The 21,386-nt window shown below is 47.0% G+C and overlaps 1 protein-coding gene across 1 annotated transcript; it reads left to right on the forward strand.

Moving 5' to 3' along the window:
- Positions 1–11,604: 11,604 nt before the first annotated feature.
- Positions 11,605–21,324, forward strand: ZDHHC19 (zinc finger DHHC-type palmitoyltransferase 19). The gene is given in 8 exon segments (XM_047734243.1): positions 11,605–12,078; positions 12,669–12,790; positions 13,296–13,435; positions 14,256–14,428; positions 14,772–14,877; positions 20,691–20,776; positions 21,126–21,222; positions 21,225–21,324. Coding segments are annotated over 8 exon segments (1,254 nt in total). The 5' UTR covers positions 11,605–11,635; the 3' UTR covers positions 21,312–21,324.
- The last annotated feature ends 62 nt before the right edge of the window (positions 21,325–21,386 follow it).

Consider the following 21,386-nt stretch of genomic DNA (forward strand, 5'->3'; position numbering starts at 1 on the left):
AATTCCGAACACGTACCTGAACAGACACTTGTCATTACAATACGTGGTGTTTCATGCCTGACTTTTTTTTTTTAAAGATTTATTTATTTGACAGAGAGAGAGAGAGCACAAGTAGGCAGAGAGGCAGGCAGAGGGAGAAGGGGAAGCAGGCTCCCCGCTGAGCAGAGAGCCAGATGTGGGGCTCGATCCCAGGGCCCTGAGACCATGACCTGAGTCGAAGGCAGAGGCTTAACCCACTGAGCCACCCAGGTGCCCCTGACTTTTTTTATTCAGCATGTTTTCAAGGTTTGTCTGTGTTGCAGTGTATTCCGGTCCCTGACTCCTTATGGCTGAATAATATTCCTTTGTGTCAATATGCCGTATTTTGTTTAGCTATTCATCAGTTGTGGGCACTCGGGTTGTTTCCATTTTCTGGCTGTTAGAATAATTCTGCTACTTTCCTGAATGCATTTACTAGCTCTGATTGTGTGTGTGTGTGTGTGTGTGTGTATTCTGTTAACTATATACAAAATTGTATCATCTGCAAATGGAGATTTGCAGTGTGGGTGCTTTTTAAAAAAAATAATTTTATTTATTTTTATTTTATTTTGTGTGAGAGAGAGACCTGGGATCATGACCTGAGCTGAAGGAGGGCGCGCTTAACCAACTGAGCCACACAAGTGCCCGCAGTGTGGATGCTTTTATTACTTTTTTTTTTTTAAACCTAATTGCTCATGGCTAGAACTTCAGTATAATGTTAAATAAAAGTGACAAAAGCAAGCATACTTGTCTTGTTCCTGATTTTACAAGGAAAGCTTTCAGTCTTTCACCATTAAGTATGATGTTAACTATGCGTTTTTCATAAATGCCCTTTATTTGAGAAAGATCCCTTCTATTCCCAGCATTGAAGTGTTTTAATCATGGAGTAGTATTAGATTTTGCCAAATGCCTTTTTTGCATTAAGACAACCGTGTATGTTTTTCTTTCTCTCAATTACTGTAGGGGAGTACATTGGCCGCTTTGTATACATTCAACAGCTCCCAGGTTCCTGGGATAAATCCCAGTTGCTAGGGGCGCCTGGGTGGCTCAGTGGGTTAAAACCTCTGCCTTCGGCTCGGGTCATGATCTCAGGGTCCTGGGATTGAGCCCTGAATCGGGCTCTCTGCTCAGCGGGGAGCCTGCTTCCCCCTCTCTCTCTGCCTACTTGTGATCTCTGTCTGTCAAATAAAAAATAAATAAATAAAATCTTTAAAAAAAATATCCCAGTTGCTGATGAAGTATAATCTTTTTAATATACTGCTGGGGTCAGTTTGCCAGTATTTTGCTGAGGGTTTTGCCTCTGTGCTCATAAAGGATATTGGTCTGTGGGGGTTTTTGTGATGTCTTGAGCTGGCTTTGGTTTCATGGTAATATTAACACCATAGAATGAGTTAGGAAGTGTTCTTTCCTCTTCAATGTCTTGAAAGAGTTTGGGGAGGACTGGTGTTCATTTTTTTCATGTCAGATAGGATTTATCAGTGAAGCTATAGGCCTTTTTTTTTGAAGATCCTACTAGATTGTCAGCCTTATTGATTTTCTCTTCTTCAACTTTCAGCTGTTTTAGACTAGCTTCTTTTTTTTTTTTAAAGATTTATTTATTTATTTATTTGACAGACAGAGATCACAAGTAGGCAGTGAGGCAGGCAGAGAGAGAGGAAGGGAAGCAGGCTCCCTGCTGAGCAGAGAGCCCGATGCGGGACTCGATCCCAGGACCCTGAGATCATGACCTGAGCCGAAGGCAGCGGCTTAACCCACTGAGCCACCCAGGCGCCCTAGACTAGCTTCTTATTTGTTGGTGACTTTTGGGGTGACTAAAAAGGTATTGTAATATCACTCCTATCAACCTCATAAAATTTGGCTTCCTTTGCAAGATTTTTAAATCTTTGTAATAAATTGTCATTGTACCTGCACTTGGCATTGTTTTGCATTGAGGTTGAGGAAAAGGAAGATGCTAGTTTGAATGAAAGGTGATGATTGAGTGAGGCCTCATTTCTTATTTATTAGTTAACATTTCTGTGGAGTTTTTTTGTTTACTACATAGCATCATAAATTTGAGGATGCAGATAATGGAAACTGAGAATGCAAAAAGCCCCCTGGATTCTAAAACTACCAACATCAAAATATATGGTGCTAAATTCAATAAATAAATTTTTTAAAAGTTTGCAACGGACTCTAGAGATAAGCATGCAGGATGCTTGTTAGGGAGTAATTTTGGCATCAATGCCTACAAAAGTGAAGGAAAGGAAGCGGGACTGAGCGGAGAAGTCAGTCTGTGGTAAAGGGGCCAACAACAGCCTCAGCCAACCTGTAGGTCACACAGGGGCCAGGTGGCCCTTCAGAATTTTCCTGCACTGGGGCAAAATGTCTGGGCCTTTCTACTTCTTGTCTATTACTCCTTGGATGCAAACTGCTATGGAAGGAGGTGGGACCTTGGTGAGGTAATTTTTGTGAGGGGAGGCACTGCCCAAAGCTGAAGCCAACTTTTGGCAGCTGGGGGATAAGTTCTTCATTCCTGAGGGGGCTCTGGGAGGCCCCTCACAGTGCCACCCACAGATTTTGGCATATATGAAGAAGTCAGAATCTGCTGTGAGAGAGAAAAGAAGGCTTACTCAAAACTAATGCTGGAGGGTGCCTGGGTTGCTCAGTGGGTTAAGCCGCTGCCTTCGGCTCAGGTCATGATCTCAGGGTCCTGGGATCGAGCCCCGCATCGGGCTCTCTGCTCAGCAGGGAGCCTGCTTCCCTCTCTCTCTCTCTCTCTCTCTCTCTCTCTGCCTGCCTCTCTGTCTACTTGTGATCTCTCTCTGTCAAATAAATAAATAAAATCTTTAAAAAAAAAGATTAAAAAAAAAAAACTAATGCTGGAATCATTGATGATAATGATGTGAGAAAAAGACACCTTAGACCTTTACCTTCTATCTTACCCCTACATTAATTTCGGATTAGAAAATGAAATGGAAAAGGAAACAAGAAATGCAGTTAAGTATTCATCAGATAGAAGGAGAGGGGAAACTTTGAAGTAAGGTAAAGTGGTGCTAAGGAAATGCTGAATAGATTTGATTACATAGAAACAAAAAAATTTTTACGTCAAAAATTACACACAAGAGGGGCGCCTGAGTGGCTAAGTAGGTTAAGTGCCTGACTCTTGATTCAGCTCAAGTCATGATCTTGGGGTCATGAGATTGAGCTCCACATCAGGCTCCACACTCAGCGTGAAGTCGGCTTGAGATCCTCTCTCTCTCCCTCTGCCCTTCCCCCTGCTCCCACACGCTCAGGCTCTCTCTTTCCCAAATAAATAAATAAATCTTTTTAAAAATTACACACAAAATCAAAAGGCAAACAACAGACTGGAAACATATTTGCCAGAAACACAGTCAAATTTTTTAATATAAAGGAGCTCCTACAAATCAGAAAGAAAAGCCCAACGCTTCTACCAAAAGCAAAATGAGATGTCACTTGACATGTAATAGGAGGGATGTTATTTTTAAAAAAAGAAAGAAAAAAAGCAGAAAAAAAGTCTAAGCAAGGATGTGAAGAAATTAGAACCTTGTGTACCTTGGTGAGAATTAAAACACTACAGCTGCTGTAGAATATAGTATAGCAGTTCCTCGCCAAATAAAATATAAGATTACCTATGATCCAGCAACTCCACTTCTGGATATGTACCTTAAAGAATAGAAAATGGGGGCTTGAATAGAGATTTGCACCCCCATGTTCATAGAAGCATTATTCACAACAACTCAAAGGTGGAAACAACCTAAATGTCCATCAGCAGATGAATAGATAAATCAAATGAGGCAACTACACACAATGAAATATTACACAGCCCCCAAAAAGAAGGGGAGTCCGACACCTGCTACAACATGCTGAGGGGAAGAAGCCAGAAGTAAAAGGACAGATACTGGGTGAATCTGCTTATATGAGGTCCCTAGAACAGTTGAATTTATACGGACAGTAGTTACCAGGTGCTGGGAGTTGGGGGAGCGGGGAGTTACTGGTCAGTGGGTAGAGTTTCTCTTTGGGATGATGAAAAAAAGCCTAGAAAGGATGGTGGTGACGGTTGCACAACAGGGTGAATTTACTTAATGCTGCAGAACTGGATACTAAAAAGTGGTTAAAATGGTAAAATGTATGTTATCATGCTAGAAAAAAGAGAAAAATACCCTAGTACTTCCACATTGAGATGTGAGTGAACCAAAATGTAAAAGGGAAATTCACGAAACAGCTACAAGAAAATGACTTCCAGGTGTATAAGAATACTTAATTTTTTATTTAAATTCACTTAATTATATATAATAATACATATAGTGTATTATTAGTTTCAGAGATAGAGGTCAGAGATTCATCAGTCTTTATTCATCCAGTGCTCATGACATCACATGCCCTCCTTGATGTCCATCACACAGTCACCCCAACGCCCTCCCTATCTCCCCTCCAGCAACCCTCAGTTTGTTTCCTATGATTAAGAGTCTCTTTCGGGGGTCGTCTGGGTGGCTTAGTGAGTTAAGCCTCTGCCTTCGGCTCAGGTCATGATCTCAGGGCCCTGGGATCAAGTCCCGCATTGGGCTCTCCGCTCAGCAGGGATCCTGCTTCCCCCTCTCTCTCTGCCTGCCTCTCTGCCTACTTGTGATCTCTGTCTGTCTAATGAATATAATCTTTATATTAGATTGTTGTTTAGACAACAAAAAATTGTCTATGTTATGGTTTGTCTCCCTCTCTGATTTTGTCTTGCTTTATTTTTTCCTAACTTCCCCTCTGGTCCTCTGCTTTATTTCATAAATTCCACATATCAGTGAGATCATATGATAATTATCTTTCTCGGATTGACTTACTTTGTTTAGCATAATACCCTCCATTTCCATCCATGTTGTTGCAAATGGCAAGATTTCTTTTTTTTTTTTTTTTTTTTTGGTGGCTAAGTAATATTCCATTGTATATATACACCGCATCTTCTTTATCCATTCATTAGTCAATGGACATCTGGGCTCTTTCCATAGTTTGGCTCTTGTGGACATTGCTGTGATAAACAGTGGGGTCCAGGAGCCACTTCAAATTACTACATTTTGGGGCACCTGGGTGGCTCAGTGGGTTAAGCCGCTGCCTTCGGCTCCGGTCATGATCTCAGGGTCCTGGGATCGAGTCCCACGTCGGGCTCTCTGCTCAGCAGGGAGCCTGCTTCCCTTCCTCTCTCTCTGCCTGCCTCTCTGCCTACTTGTGATCTCTCTCTGTCAAATGAATAGATAAAATCTTTAAAAAAAAAATTACTACATTTTATCTTTGTTGTAAATACCCAGTAGTGCAATTGCTGGGTCGTAGGGTAGCTCTATTTTCAACTATTTGAGGAACCTCCATACTGTTTTCCAGAGTGGCTGCACCAGCTTGCATTCCCACCAACAGTGTAGGAGGGTTCCCCTTTCTCCACATTGTCGCCAGCATCTGTCATTTCCTGACTTGTTAATTTTATCCATTCTGACTGGTGTGAGGTGGTATCTCATTGTGGTTTTGATTTGTATTACCCTGATGCCGAGTGATATGGAGCACTTTTTCATCCATTTGGATGTCTTCTTTGCAGAAATGTCTGTTCATGTCTTCTGCCCATTTCTTGATTGGATTATTCATTTTGGAGGTGTTGAATTTTAAAAGTTCTTTATAGATTTTGGATACTAGCCTTTTATCTGATAAGACATTTGCACATATCTTCTCCCATTCTGTTTGTTGTCTTTTGGTTTTGTCGACTATTTCCTTTGCTGTGCAAAAGGTTTTGATCTTGGTGAACTTCCAATAGTTCATTTTTGCCTATGTTTCCCTTACCTTTGGAGACGTGTTTAGCAAGAAATTGCTGTGGCCAAGGTCACAGAGGTTGCTGCCTGGTGTTCTCCTCTAGAATTTTGATGGATTCATGTTTCACATTTAAGTCTTTCATCCATTTTGAGTCTATTTTTGTGTGTGGTGTAAGGAATTGGTCCAGTTTCATTCTTCTGCATGTGGCTGTCCAATTTCCCCAACACCATTTGTTGAAGAGACTGTCTTTTTTTCATTGGATATTCTTTCCTGCTTCTTTGAAAATTAGTTGACCATAGAGTTGAGGGTCCATTTCTAAGTTCTCTATTCCGTTCCATTGATCTTTGGGTCTGTTTTGTGCCAGGACCACACTGTCTTGATAATTATAGCATTTTAATAGAGCTTGAAATCCGGAATTGTGATGTCACCAACTTTTTTTTTCTTTTTTAACACTCCTTTGGCTATTTGGATCTTTTCTATTTCCATACAAATCTTAGGACTATTTGTTCTAGCTCTGTGAAAAAAGTTGGTGATTTTTTTTTAAAGATTTTATTTATTTATTTGAGAGAGAGAGTACAAGCAGGGGAGCTACAGAGGGAGAGAGAGAAGCAGGCTCCCCACTGAGCAGGGAGCCCAATGCAGGGCTTGATCCCAGGACCCTGGGATCATGACCTGAGCTGAAGGCAGACGCTTAACTGATGGAGGCACCCAGTTATCGCAAAAGTTGGTGGTATTTTGATAGAGATTGCATTGAATGTATGGATTGCTCTGGGTAGCATGGACATTTTAACAGTATTTGTTCTTCCAGTCCACGAGCATGGAATGTTTTTCCATTTCTTTGTGTCTTCCTCACTTTCTTTCAGAAGTGCTCTATAGTGTTCTGACTATAGGCCCTTTGCTTGTTTGGTTAGGTTTATTCCTAAGTACCTTATAGTTTTGGGTGCAATTGTAAATGGGACTGACTCCTTAAATGGGACTGACTCCTTAAATTTCTCTCTCTTCTATCTCTTCGTTGGTGTATAGAAATGCAACTGATTTCTGTGCAGTGATTTTTTTTTTTTAGATTTATTTATTTATTTGACAGACGAATTACAAGCAGGCAGAGAGGCAGGCAGAAAGAAAAGGGGAAGCAGGCTCCCCGCTGAACAGAGAGCCCAATGCGGGGCTTGATCCCAGGACCCTGAGACCATGACCTGAGCCAAAGGCAGAAACCTTAACCCACTGAGCCACCCAGGCGCCCCTCTGTGCAGTGATTTTATATCCTGCCACTTTGCTGAATTCCTGTATGAGTTCTAGCAGTTTTGGAGTGGAGTCTTTTGGGTTTTCCACATGAAGTATTGTCATCTGCAAAGAGTGAGAGTTTGTCTTCTTCTTTACTGATTCGGATGCCTTTTATTTCTTTTGTTGATCACTGAGGCTAGGACTTCTAGTACTATGTTGAACAACAGTGGTGTTGGTAAACATCCCTGTTTTGTTCCTGACCTTAGGGGAAAAGCTCTTAGTTTTTCCTCATTGAGAATGGGCTGTGGGCTTTTTGTATATAGTTTTTATGATATTGAGGTATGTTCCCTCTATCCCTACACTGTGAAGAATTTTAATCAAGAAAAGATGCTGTACTTGTCAAGTGCTTTTTCAGCATCAACTGAGAGTACCATATGGTTCTTGTTCTTTTATTAATGTATTGTATCACATTGATTTCCACATGTTGCATCAACCTTGCAGCCCAGGAATAAATCCCACTTGGTCGTGGTGAATAATACTTTTAATGTACTGTTGGGTCTTATTGACTAGTATCTTGTGAGAATTTTCGCATCTGTGTTCATCAAGGATACTGGTCTGTAATTCTCCTTTTTGGTGGGGTCTTTGTCTGGCTTTGGGGTAAAGATAATGCTGGCCTCATAGAAGGGTTGGAAGTTTTCCTTCCATTTCTATTTTTGAAACAGCTTCAGAAGAGAAGGTATCAATTCTTCTTTTAAATGTTTGGTAGAATTCCCCTGGGAAGCTCTCTGGCTCTGGGCTCTTGTTCGTTGGGAGGTGTTTGGGTTTTTTTAAAATATTTTATTTATTTGACAGATGGAGATTACAAGTAGGCAGAGAAGCAGGCAGAGAGAGAGGAGGAAGCAGGCTCCCTGCTGAGCAGAGAGCCCGATGCGGGGCTCGATCCCAGGACCCTGAGACCATGACCTGAGCCAAAGGCAGAGGCTTTAACCCACTGAGCCACCCATGAGCCCCCTGTTGGGAGGTTTTTGATGACTGCTTCAATTTCCTGCTGGTTACAGGTCTGTTCAGGTTTTCTATGTCTTCCTATTTCAGTTTTGGTAGCTTATACATTCCTAGGAATGCATCCATTTCTTCCAGATTGCCTATATACTGTTGGCATATAGTTGCTCATAATATGTTCTTGTAACTGTATTTCGTTGGTTTTGGTTGTGATGTCTCTTGTATCATTCATGATTTTACTTATTTGGGTCCTTTCTCTTTTCTTTTGGTAAGTCTGGCCAGGGGGTTTTCAATCTTATTAATTGTACTGCCTCTTCTCTTTTTTTGCAGTGAGTTTTTCCATCCTGTCATTCTCCTACCTTGCAGAAAGTGGTCACTTTTCTATTTGTAGAAATATAGCATTCTTTTCTTAGATCTCCGGGTGAGTTCACAGGTGTTCAGAATGATTTGATAGCTATCTCTGAACTCCTGGGACAAAAGTAAGGTCTCCTACTCCTCTGACATCTTGGAAAATCTTCCTTTCTTAATGTCATAAGTGATTTAAGGAGATATAAATGAAAAGATCAAGGTGTCATTTGTCATTTATAATGACATTATAAGAAATTACTTTATGTTAATATTTAATTATAGTGTTTGTATTATAATATGGTCATGCTCATAACAGCAGTGTAAACATTTATAAACCTTCTGGAAAGCATCTTGCAAATTATGCAAAAGATTTTTTTTTTTTAAGATTTTATTTATTTATTTGACAGAGAGATCACAAGCAGGCAGAGAGGCAGGCAGAGAGAGAGGAGGAAGCAGGCTCCCCGCTGAGCAGAGAGCCCGATGCGGGGCTCGATCCCAGGACTCTGAGATCATGACCCGAGCCGAAGGCAGCGGCCCAACCCACTGAGCCACCCAGGCGCCCCCAAAAGATGTTTTAAGTATTAACATTTATCGACCTGAAATCCACCCATGAGGTGTGTATTCTGAGGAAACCAGGGGAGGTGCAGGCATCTGGAGGACACAGAGACACCACATGAACAAAGGACTCTGCGAGCTGAGGAAGCAAACTCAGCGACTATATGTAGCAGAAAATTCCAGGGAAACAGGAGAGCAAGTGCGAAGGACCCAGGACTGGAGTGTGCCAGGTGTGTTTGGAGAAGAGCACGGAGGCCAGTGTGCCTGAGCAAGGGGCAGAGTGTTAGGAAATGAGACCAGAAAGTTAGAGGAGCTGGGTCAGGGAGGGCTTTGAAGGCCACAGTAAGGACTTTGGACTTTGAGTAAGGAAGACAGGAGCTGGGGGGTCCTGACCAGAGGCCGTGATCTAAGTTCTAAAAGGATCAGGGGCTACTCTTTGGAACAGAGTCTATGAAAGGTCAAGGACAGAAGAGGCCCGGGTCAGTTAGGATGCTACCGCAATATCCAGCCAAGACAGCGGGGTGGCCTGGACTTGTGAGATTCTCTTTTGATGGCAGAGCTGGTGGATGGGATGTGGGATAAGAGGTGAAGACAGGAGTCAGGAGACTCCATGGGTTTGAGCTGAGCAATAGGGTGGATGACAATCCTAATTACTGGATGGAACAGCACTGGGGGAGAAGTCAGTTTTGGGGAGAAGGAATCCGGGGATTGACTCTGACAGTGAGCTGTCCACGCTGGGGGTCGCCTGAGCTTATTGTAAGGCAGATTGTAGTCATGCGCCTATTCCCCGGAGCCCTTTCTCTCCTCCTTTGACGTTTCTTCCAGAAGACCAGATCTCTGGTCGGCAGCTTCCAGCAGGGACTTCCAGACAAAAAGGAAAGGAGCAGAGAAACTGTATGTTGATGACAAGGCACTTTAACTTGTTACAGCAGCGAATGTTATCAGAATGGAGGAGAGTGGAATCTCTGTTGGGGTAAGGTACATAAGTGATGGGTCCCCATAATTATTCTGTGAAGACTCACTGGTAATTAACCCGAGGAGACAAAATGAATTAGTGAAAAGTGAAAACACTGACCAATCTGTTACATAAAGTGTGTGCCAAATTAGCTGCCAGCTGACATACAAGTGACATAGGTGACCGAAGAACAAGGGCACCCGAGTGGCTCAGTCAGTTAAACGTCTGCCTTCAGCTCAGGTCATGGTTCCAGAGTCTAGCTTCCTGTTTCTCCCTCTCCCTGACTTGTGCTCTCTCTCTTTCAAATAAATAAGTAAAATCTTTAAAAAATTAATATAAAATAAAAATAAAACCAAGGAATAAAATGTTCTCAGAAGCCAATTGGTTGACAGTCTGGGCTGGGCTTTGTACTAGAATTTGAATGTACTTTTACCCACTCTGCAAGAGTATCCAAATTACTGAGAAACATATTCATATTGGTAAACTTTTATCTATATAAACATGAGATTAAATCCTTTTTTAAACTTATGAGCTTACCCCACAACGTGGGCCCAATATATAGGGCAGCTCTCACCATACTGTTGAGCACAGAAGAAAATTTGGAGCATGTTATCGTATCTCTACATTAACAACCTTCCAGTCTTGACTGTGCCATGTCACAGGTCATGAGGGGGCAGAGGAAGCCTTTGGTGTCACCTTGCAGTCAAAAAGACACAAGGTCAAATTTATTTTTCTGAAGTTGGCCCCAGCATCAGAGAATAGCAACATCAAGGAGAATTGTTGCTATGTGAGAGTACAGGTGTCGTATTATTTTTTTTTTAAGATTTTGTTTATTAGAGATCACAAGTAGGCAGAGAGGCAGGCGGTGGGTGGGGGGAGCAGGCTCCCTGCTGAGCAGAGAGCCCGATTTGGGGTTTGATCCCAGGACCCTGGGATCATGACCTGAGCCAAAGGCAGAGGCTTAACCCACTGAGCCACCCAGGTGCCCCGGAATTACTTTTTGAAGAAGAATACAATCACTGTTGGAATTAAAGTGACATTTTAAATGGCCATTCAACACACAGGAACTCTGAAAATATGTGCAGAAGACTCCCACTTGATTGGTGGCAGTTCTGAGGCTAATTGGTGGCGCTGGGTCACAGAGCTATGCCCTCGCTGCAGGAGAGGCTTTGAATGTGAGTTTCTGGCAGTTTTAGCTTCGGTTGGGATGGGGAACGGTCTTTGCCCTTCATGAAGAGGCGCAGTGCAGGGTGCCCTCTGTGCACAGAGGGGTTCAGATGCTCCACAGCTAAAACAAATGACAAATGTCGGCTGCACGTAACAGAAAACTCAGTTATCTTCTCACATAATAAGCAGATCAGAGGGAGCCTAGCTCAGGTCTGGGCAGTGACTCAACAATGTCAACGCCGTTCTGTGTAGCATGTCGTCATGCTGCCTAATGGGTCCAAGATGATAACTTCAGCCAGCACATCCAGCCTCAAGACCAGAAGAAAGGGACTGAGCAAAGCTTTTCTAGAAATCCTCAGCAGACATTCACTTAGATCTCTTTGACCAGAATTGTGTCATGAAGCCAACTCTGGAAATGAGGGAAGCTGGGAAATTATTTAGCTGCCCCTCCCCCTCAAAAGTGGAATTTTGTAATAACAGAAAGGAAGAAAATGGAGATAGGATGTACGATGGGCACCGTCTGCTCCGATTAGCCTCGAGCCTGAGAGGATGATCAGGATCACCCACCTTCTCCCCACACGTCTCTCTATTCTCATGTCATCTCAAAGCCAACCTCACAGGGGCAGGAGCTCTCAGTCCCTGGCACAAGCATGGGGCAGGGGTGGGAGGTGGGTTTGCTGTGAGCGGTGCCCGTCACAGGCCACAGACAGTTCTGCTGCGAGGCCGCTGCCCTCCATCCTTCTCAACCTCTGTGATGTCACACTGGGACTTCTTTCCTTCCACCCTGGGCTGTGGCTTCCGAGGCTGCTGTGGCCATGGGGCTCCTGGAGCCAGCAGGGGCGAGGGAGCCTAGTGGCTCTGATCTCCCCTGCCGGCGCGGGAGGTCCAGCCATGCCACTCTTGAAGGACGCAATGCCTCTCATGAAGGAGCCCCATCCCCCGCCTCAGGCTCCTCTTCCATGGATCCTCCCCAGCCTGTTTGCAGCCTTCAATGTCGTGCTGCTGGTGGTTTTCAGTGGCCTCTTCTTCGCATTCCCGTGAGTCTCCCTCCCACACAAGCTGCAGGTTTCCTACAGAGACAGAAAGTAACACGGATAATGACAGTGCAGAGGCAGCGGAAGTGCCCAAGAGGGGCGAGAGGAGGCAGGATAGTCCGGGCCCAGGGAACCGAATATGCAAACACACAGGCAGTACAGTGCTTGGTGCCTCTGGGAGCTGCAGGTTGCTCGCAACACTGGGTGACATTTTGTGGAGTCACTAAGGATCTGTCATGAGCCAGGAGATTTATTTATTTATTTATTTATTTTTAAGATTTTATTTATTTATTTGTCAGAGAGAGAGGAGCGAGAGTGAGCACAGGTAGACAGAGTGGCAGGCAGAGGCAGAGGGAGAAGTAGGCTCCCCGCCAAGCAAGGAGCCCAACACGGGACTCGATCCCAGGATGCTGGGATCATGACCTGAGCTGAAGGCAGCTGCTTAACCAACTGAGCCACCCAGGCATCCCGAGCCAGGAGATTTAGAGTGGGGTTCAAGGTGTGTGGGTTCTGACCAAGTGGACAGGATCGGTGGGTCTTGGGGGGAGCTTCGGGCCACTGCGGATCAGAGCCAAGCCCTGCTCTGGTTTCAGTTGCAGGTGGCTGGCCCAGAACGGGGAGTGGGCCTTTCCCCTCGTCACAGGCCTCCTCTGTGTCCTCACCATCTTCAGTCTGGTTTCGCTCAATTTCTCAGACCCTGGCATCTTGCATCAAGGTGAGACGTTGGCCCCTGGGAGAAGGAGGCAGCCCCTCCGGAAGGGCCCCTCCCATCTCCCCTCTTCAGGCCTCAGGACCTTTTCACCGTACCTCCTCATTTGCCCCTCAAGTGCCTCTGGCACTTCATTGTTACAGCCACGGAGACATGGAAAAACAAATTTCTGGAGGTTTTCCAGCCACCTTGTGTAGGAGGGCCCAGGCAGGCCAGGAAAAGAAGCCAGCTCTTTGACATGACTCAGTTCTCCCTCCATTAAAGCATCAATCACAGTTTCAAAGGGCTGAGTCCTCACAGAACACTTCTGGCTGGAAACCTGCCTTGCCTTTGAATGCCCGGCTCTCTGTGCTTGGGCGGCCTGCTCAATGGAGACGAGGGATACCCTCACCCACCTCTTCCCCACATTTCCTGGAGCCCAGTAATGACCTGGGGCTGGCCTCCCTACCCCCCAGAGCAGCAGACTGACGGAAGGGCCTTCTGCTGCTGCCCAATCCTCTTTCCGTGCCAGGCTCCAACGAACAGGGTCCCATGATGGTGCAGGTGGTGTGGGTGAACCACAGGGCCTTCCGCCTGCAGTGGTGCCAAAAGTGCTGCTTCCACCGCCCGCCCCGGACCTACCACTGTCCTTGGTGCAACATCTGTGTAGAAGTGAGTGCCTCTCCTGACTCGCCCACCCCTACCCGCCCCGCCCCCTCCCACGGGGGCCAGTGGAAAGCCTGAAACCACTTCTGGCACTGCTAAAGGCCAAGAGGGGCAGTAACGCCCAACCACTTTGGGTCACTCATGCAGGTCACTTCCTCTGCACATGCACCTGCCCAGGGAGGCTGGCCTTTGCCTGCGCAGGTGCAGACACCCGCAGACGCATCTACACCTGTGCTGGGCCTGGTCAGGCCAGGGGGAAAAAGACACTACTGTCTTACCCCAGGCTTGCTGACTCTAGCTGCCCAAGGCCGTCAGGCTAGCTGGAGGCCCGGCCAGGAAAGCTTTGCCTGTCCTCTTCTTGTCTGGGTCTCCTGGGCTCTGAGTGCTTGTCTGTGTCACGTGCACAGCTGCAAAGGTTTATAAAGGTGCTGTTTTGTCTGGTCCTCACAACCCTGGGAAGTGGGCTGAGCAAGGGTATTACTATCCTCAGTGGATGTAGGAAACAGAAGCCCAGAGATATTCTATGTCCAGCCCACAGTTACACCAGGATGTGTTCCCAGACCAGGCAGGCCTTGTCTTAAAGGCCTTTTGATGCGTGATCTTGTGAGCCACAGAGACCTAACAGAGCGCTGACAAAAATGCTAGCGCTAGGGACTTTGTGGCTGGGGTTCTCCCTAGGGATGAGACCCAGTTTGGTTTGAGGGGCCACGGGCAGGTGGCCTTTGGGAACGGGAGTTGGGGGATGGGTAAAGCCTCAGATTTGGGGGCGATGGAGACTGGTCCAGAGGTCCAGTCCTCGAGGCCTGCTCCCCTCCCTCTTACCCAGGACTTTGACCACCACTGCAAATGGGTCAATAACTGCATTGGTCACCGCAACTTCCGCTTCTTCATGCTGCTGGTCCTGTCCTTATTTCTCTACTCGGGTGCCATGCTCGTGACCTGCCTGATCTTCCTGGTGCGCACGACCCACCTGCCCTTCTCCATGGACAAAGCCATCGCGTATCCTCCCCGGGTACCCACGAAGAGAACAGTGGGGGGTGCAGGGGTTGGCCGGGGGCGGGGTCACGGGGGCAGAGCTACTGGCGCTGGGAGAACCCACTGAGATAGGCGGGGGTGGGCAGGGCCAGGGAGATGGGCGGGGCTAGGAGGGACTGCGGAGAGTCGAGAATCTACAGCAGGGTCATGGTGGGAAGTGCTAACGGTGTCACGGGGCCTAGACAGCAGACTGGGTTGAGGTGTCCGGGGCGAGCGTTGGGAGCGGGCGGGGCTGTTGGGGCGGAGTTGGGGCGGGGGCGGGGCCAGGGAGGAGGGTCCCCGGCGCTGCTCCTTAGCGAGTGCTCAGCATCTTGGTGGCTGTACCCGCCGTCGGCTTCCTGGTGCCGCTCTTCCTGCTGCTGTTGATCCAGGCCAAGTCGGTGAGCGCGGCCGAGCGCTCCCACGAGGGCAAGGTACGCGAGGCCGAGCGGGGCGCAGGGTTGTGGGTGGTCAACTTGTGCCTCGGGACCTCTGCCCCTAACGCTCCTTGTCCACCGCCCTGTCCCTGACCGGCTGACCTCCCTCGAAGGTGCCTCAGTTGCCCTTCTAGACCTAGATGCACCTCCATCCTCCGCTGCTCGGGGGTCACCTTCCCTCCTGGGTGCACTGCATCCGGGGCCTACTGTGTGCTAGGCCTCGTGGGCTTCATTTTGAGCAACGGGTGAGGAGGTGAATAAAGCTACATCCTGCGCTTCTGTGGAAAAGGACCCTGAAATCAGAGTAACACCCTCCAGACAGCGGTGAACGCCACGAGGAAGGGCCTGCCCTACGTTGAGTAACAGACTCACAGAGGGACTCAAGTTCAGTGAGGACCACCGCGCGGAGTAGGACGCAGCGTGCGGTGGTTTTGGATGTGCAGAAAACCCGGGCGGGGGTGCGGGTGGAGGCGGGTGAGAGCAGTGCAGGTGAGGGGTGCTGCCCGCAGGAAGGCAAGGAAGCCTGCAAGCCTGTGGGATGTGGATAGGATGTGGGTAGGATGGTGAGGACGCAGTGCCCGCTGGAGCAGAAGGTGCCGTGTGAAAGAAGTCTACTGCTTGGGATTGGCCAGAATTAAAAGGCTCAGAAAGTCAGGTGGAGAATAGAGTCTTGGTTCAGGGGAAGCCTGGGAGCCAAGGAAGGATTTTTTCCCCTTTTCTTAAATACAGTAAAATTCATCCGTTTCAGTGCATTTCTATGAATTTTGAAAAGCATACAGTCTGGTCCTGTAACCACCACCATGATCAAGATTTGTAACGGCTCCATCACCCCCCAAAAAACTCCCTCATGGTCTTTTGTAGTCAGTTTCTCTCCCTGCCCGCAGCCCCTGGCATCCACTGATCTTTCTATCCCTGTAGTTTTTCCTTTATCAGAGATTGGTATACGTGGAATCATAGCCGCTTGAGTGGGCTTCTTCCACTCGACATTAGCGATCCATCCCTGCTGCTGCCCATACCAGTAGTTTTTTTCTTTTTATCGCTGTGTCCTATTGCGTCCTATGGATAGACTACCTTTTGTTTATCTGTTCCCCTACTGAAGGATATCCCTTGCATATCTTTGATTAAATATCTGTTCCAGTGTTTTGCTCATAAAAAATAAATTGGGTTTTTTGAAATTATTGAGTTCTACAAATTCTTGATATACTCGGGATTCAGATAAGTGTTTTGCAAATATTTTCTCCCAGTCTGTGGCTTGTCATCTCAATTTTTAAACGGTGTCTTCCAAAGATCAGAAGTTTTACATTTGGATGAAGTGCACTGTAGGTTTTTTTCTTTTATAGACGGTGCTTTTGGTGTTGTAATTAAGAAAGCTTTGACTAGGAGGGCCTGGGTGGCTCAGTTGTTAAGTGTCTGCCTTCTGCTCAGGTCATGATCCCAGGGTCATGGGCTCCTTGCTTGGCAGGGAAACCTGCTTCTCCCTCTCCCACTCCCCCTGCTTGTGTTCCCTCTCCGGTTGTCTCTCTCGCTCTGTCAAATAAATATGTCAAATATTTATGTCAAATAAAATCTTTTTAAAAAAAGAAAGAAAGGGCGCCTGGGTGGCTCAGCGGGTTAAACCGCTGCCTTCGGCTCAGGTCATGATCTCGGGGTCCTGGGATCGAGTCCCGCATCGGGCTCTCTGCTTGGCGGAGAGCCTGCTTCTCTCTCTTTCTCTCTCTGCCTGCCTCTCCGTCTACTTGTGATCTCTCTGTCAAATAAATAAATAAATAAATAAATAAATAAAAAGAAAGAAAGAAAGCCTTGCCTAACCCAGTGTCACAAAGGTTTTCCCATACTTTCTTCTGGAAGTTTTATAGTTTTTGAATTTTATATTTAGGCCTATGATTCATTTTGGGTTAAATTTTGTATATGAGGCAAGTGTTGGGTTCAAGCTTTATTACTTTTGCATAAGGGTTGTTCCTGCATCATTTGTTGAAAAGAATATCCTTCTTCCATTGAGTTACCTTTGAACATTTGTCAAAAATCAGTTGACTGAATAGTTGTGGGTGTATTTCTGGACTCCCTATTCTTTTGTCAATACCACACTGTCTTGATAATTAGGTTTGCATTACGTCTTGAAATCACACAGTGTGAGTTCTCCAGATTTGTTCTTTTTCAGAACAAATCTTTCGGTTATCCTAGTTCCTTTTATTTGCCATATAACTTTTAGAATCAGCTTAATTTCCAAAAAGAAAAAAAAAAAAAGATCGCTGGGATTTTTATTTGGGTTACATTGAACCTGTAAGTCAATTAGGAAAATTGATACCTTAACAATATTGAGTTTTTGAACCCAGGAACCCCTTTCCGTTATTTACTTCTTTGATTTCTATCGTCAGTGTTTAGTAGTTTTCGGTATATAGATCTTGCGTACATTGTGTTAGATCTTTTCTAAGTATTCATGTGCTATTATAAATGTGTTCTAAAATTTCATTTCTATTTATTATTTTAAGAAAATACAGTAGATTTTGTTTATCGGTCTTGAATCTCGGATTTTGCTGGATTCACTTGTCCAAATAGCTTTTTTTGTTGATTCTACATAGAAAATCATGTCATCTATGAATAAGGACAGTTTTATTTCTTCCTGTCCAACTTGGATGGCTTTGTTTTTTTTTTTCTTCTTACTGCACTGTCTTGGATTTCCAGTACAGTGTTGAGTAGGAGTGACAAAAGTGAACATCCTTGGGGTGCCTGGGTGGCTCAGTGGGTTAAAGCCTCTGCCTCTGGCTCAGGTCATGATCCCAGGATCCTGGGATCAAACCCCCAGCCTGCTTCCCCCTCTCTCTCTGCCTGCCTCTCTGCCTACTTGTGATCTCAGTCTGTCAAATAAATAAATAAAATCTTAAAAAAAAAAAAAGTGAACATCCTTGACGTAGGATGCCTTTAGCAGAACAATGACCTGACTAAATGTTGGGGTGTTGTTTTTTTTTTTTTCCTTGAGTAGGCTCCACATGATATGTGGGGTTTGAACTCACGACCCTGAGACTCTGCGATCAAGAGTCACATGCTCTTTCAACTGAGCCAGCCAGGCACCCTAACTAAAGGTTGTTTTAGGAAGGCTGTAGTTGGCCACATTGATGAGGGAGGGCTGGAAACAGGGAGACAGCTGAAAGGACAGAGGAACCCTGCTTGCCCCACTACCTCCCATCCCTACAGTCAGTACTCAGTCACACAAGCCTATCCCCTTTTGGCTCCCAGCCCACCTGTGACTCCTCTGCTCTTACCCATTAACCCTTACTTATTACCTCCTGCGGTCTGCATGCCTTCTCTCCCCAACTTCAGACCATCATTTCAGCCTTTCCAGGGCAACATTCTCCCTTCCCATGTCCCAGGGTTCTTCTAGCCCCCAGTCAGCCCATCGGCCCGTCCTTGCACCACTGCTCAGATTGGGGCTCTCCCAGGCTATGATCTCCAGTCTTAAGAAATCTACATGTGGTCTGTACTCTGTGAGTCACTGCACTCTGCAATGAATGTGATTCATTCATTCAGGGCTCTTTCCCGTTACCTCCAGAACCCATTTCAGGCATTCATTCCCTTCCTACCTCCATCCCCAAACCACATCTCTCACGGCCACTTGCTTGGGGGTTGATAGCAAGAGCTCTGCAGCCAGCGTACATAAATTCAAACCACAGCTTTCTATTGGCAGGGAGATCTTGGGTCTGTCACTTGGCCACCTGGTGCTTCAGTTTCCCCATCTGTAAAAGGGAGCAGCATGGGTTGATTTGTGTACAACACATACAACTGTGCCTGGTACAAGCAAATGCCCAATAGAGCATTGCTGTTGTTACCATTCCTTCCCATCATCATTTACACATGTTCCTGTCTCTCTGATCTTAAAACAAAGCAAACAGTCCTTAACATCACAGGCCTCCCTTCTGGCTGCTGCGCTCTCCCCTCCAGCAGAGGAGTATTCCTTGAACGAGTTGGCTCTGCTCACTTTCCCCTTCCCCAGCCCACTGCAGCCCTGCCTCTGCTCACTGTCACACTAATGTCATGCTCACCAAGTGGCCAGTGGCAGTCCTAAGACTCATCTTGTCCCACACCAGCGTGGTCCCACAATCACGCGCCATGGCCCTTGCCCAGCCTCTCAGGTCCCGGCTTTCTGCTTTCCAGGGCTGCTGCTGTTCTACCTGCCCCCTAGAGTCTTGGCACTGGCTGCCTGCTCTGCTCTCCTATCCCCTCTCTGGGCTGCCCTGACCACTCACCAGCCACCTGAAAGTTAAGGCTGGCTTTGTTGGTGGTGGTGTGTCCTCAGTGCCCAGTGCAGTGCCTAGGGCATTGCTGAGGCCCCAGAACAGTTATGAGCAAATGAGGGAATCTGTACCCAAAGGAATTGATACTGCTTTGGGAAAGAGGGAGGGAGGGAGCGAGAGAGCGAGGAAAGCCTGATACCCTGATCCCTGGGGAAGAAGGGCAGAGAGCAGAGGCAGCAGGGAGCTGGACAGGAGATGAAGATGCCCAATTTGGTTACCATCCTGTGGAGTGGGAGAGCATTCGAGGCATGGATTTGGAGCAGGAGAACTGGGTCTGGAGCCAGTGAAAGAGGATAGTCAAGGAATTTCCGAGCTACTGGATTCCGTTCACATCTGAGAGGCTCTTCTGGGGGAGAGGAAAGGTCTGCCCTTTGTTAGCAAGTTCTGATGAGTTCATTAGGCAATTATCTATCCCTCCTTCACGCATTGAACAAGTCAACATGTTTGTATGCCTCATATATATCTAATAAATCAAAATTTATTTCTCTAAATTTAAAATTCTAATTGTAAATGTAACCCAACTCTTCTAACCATTTAATTAAAATTGCAGATAGAATATCAGTTTCCCTTACTTGAATGCTTTAAACATAGTAAAGTAGGCAAGAACTCAAAGCATCGCGATGGTTAGTGTTGCTTTTTGGCAACAGTGGGACATTGTGGAGGTGTCTGGACTTTTCCTTCCATAGGTTCACCTGTCCTGCATGGAGTCCTGGCTCCTTTTGGTGGAGAATAGTGTTGAAGGTCAATATCATCGTGACAGGGACATGGGACATAGAGGAGCTGGTGATGGGCAGAAGTGGCCCTGGGCCACTTTTGGTCATGACGGACATTTTGTAGTGAAGGATCTTGAAGTCAGCATGAGAATCAGCTTGTGCTGGGGAAGAGGAGGAGGAGGGCAAGGCTGATGGGTAGAGGGAGGGAAGGGGAAGAACTTGGTTAAAGAGTGTCCAGGGGAGGACTTGACCTTTGCTGCTGGATGCTCAGGGTCTTTGGCCCAGACTTCCAGGGCCAAATTATCTTGTTAAGGAAATCTGATTGTGCCCCAGGCAACTGCCTTTCTAGATAGTGAAATTCAGCTAAGACACCAGTTTGGGGAAAAAAAAAAAAAGAGAGGTGGGAAAGTAGGGAGGTGGGGGAGGGGCATGGAACTGGCTTTAGAGCAGTTTAGCAACAAAAGGAAGATCGGAAAGTATATCTGGAGGGAGGTAGCAGGGGGATGTGCAGGGGCCAAAAGAAACAGAAAAAGGGAGGATACTGCAAAAGGGGTATGGGGTGATCGGGGAGGACCCCTGAGAAGGCAGAAGTGGGTGCAGTGCCGGGGGTTGCCTAGAGAAAGCTACTCAGGGGTGGGTGGGCTGGAAGAGGCCGGGGATCCCTCTCTCTGCTTCTCTGCCCTTGGAGTCTTGCTGCCGCCCTAAGCTGAGCTGATGGTTCAGGAAGGGCGGGCGGGGGGCGATGGGGGGGTTGCCTGCCCAGTCCTGCAGGATCTGAGTTCCTCTGCTGGCCCTTGCCTCCCTCTAGTGCCGCTACCTACAGGGATACAACCCCTTTGACCACGGCTGTGCCAGCAACTGGTATTTAACAATTTGTGCACCGCTGGGACCCAAGTGAGTTGGCAGACCAGGGGCCCGAGGGGAGGATCCTGGGCCTGAGGTGGGGGGGGCAGGATAAAGCCCGGTCATCACCCCTGGCCCCTTAGCCCAGCTCCCAGGCTCTTATACTCCCTGTTCTTCTTTTGGGGGTTTTTTCCCAGGGCATGGTGAGAGCCCCTGGAACCCCCAGTTCCTCGCCTTTGTGGGTTCTTCACCCAAGGAATGGGGTGGAGGGACACTACAGCCTGGCTGAGACTGATCCCAGCTCTCTGCAGGGCCAAGCCTTGGGCTGTGTGCTCCCCAGGCTGAGGGGGACCAGGCCCGGAGGGCCACGACCCCTTCCATCTGGCTTATTGCTCCCCAGGTACATGGCCAAAGCTGTCTGGCTACAGAGAATGGTGGGGTCTGACTGGGCTCCCATGCAGAACCTTCACTTCCCAATGTGCACCTCGGTGCTCAATTCCCCAGCCACCCCAGGGCCTGTGCCTGGCCCCCAGCTCCAACCTCTGAGTCTCTACAAACCAGGGAAGGTTCCCCCAGGGAGTGGTGAGGCTCCAGCCCTCCAGGAGGTGAGGAGTGGCTCGAGTGTGTGCATGTTGGGAGAGGGTGTCTGTGGATTTTACAG

The sequence above is a fragment of the Lutra lutra genome, chromosome 1 (genome assembly GCF_902655055.1).
Source record: "Lutra lutra chromosome 1, mLutLut1.2, whole genome shotgun sequence".
Lineage (NCBI taxonomy): Eukaryota > Metazoa > Chordata > Mammalia > Carnivora > Mustelidae > Lutra > Lutra lutra.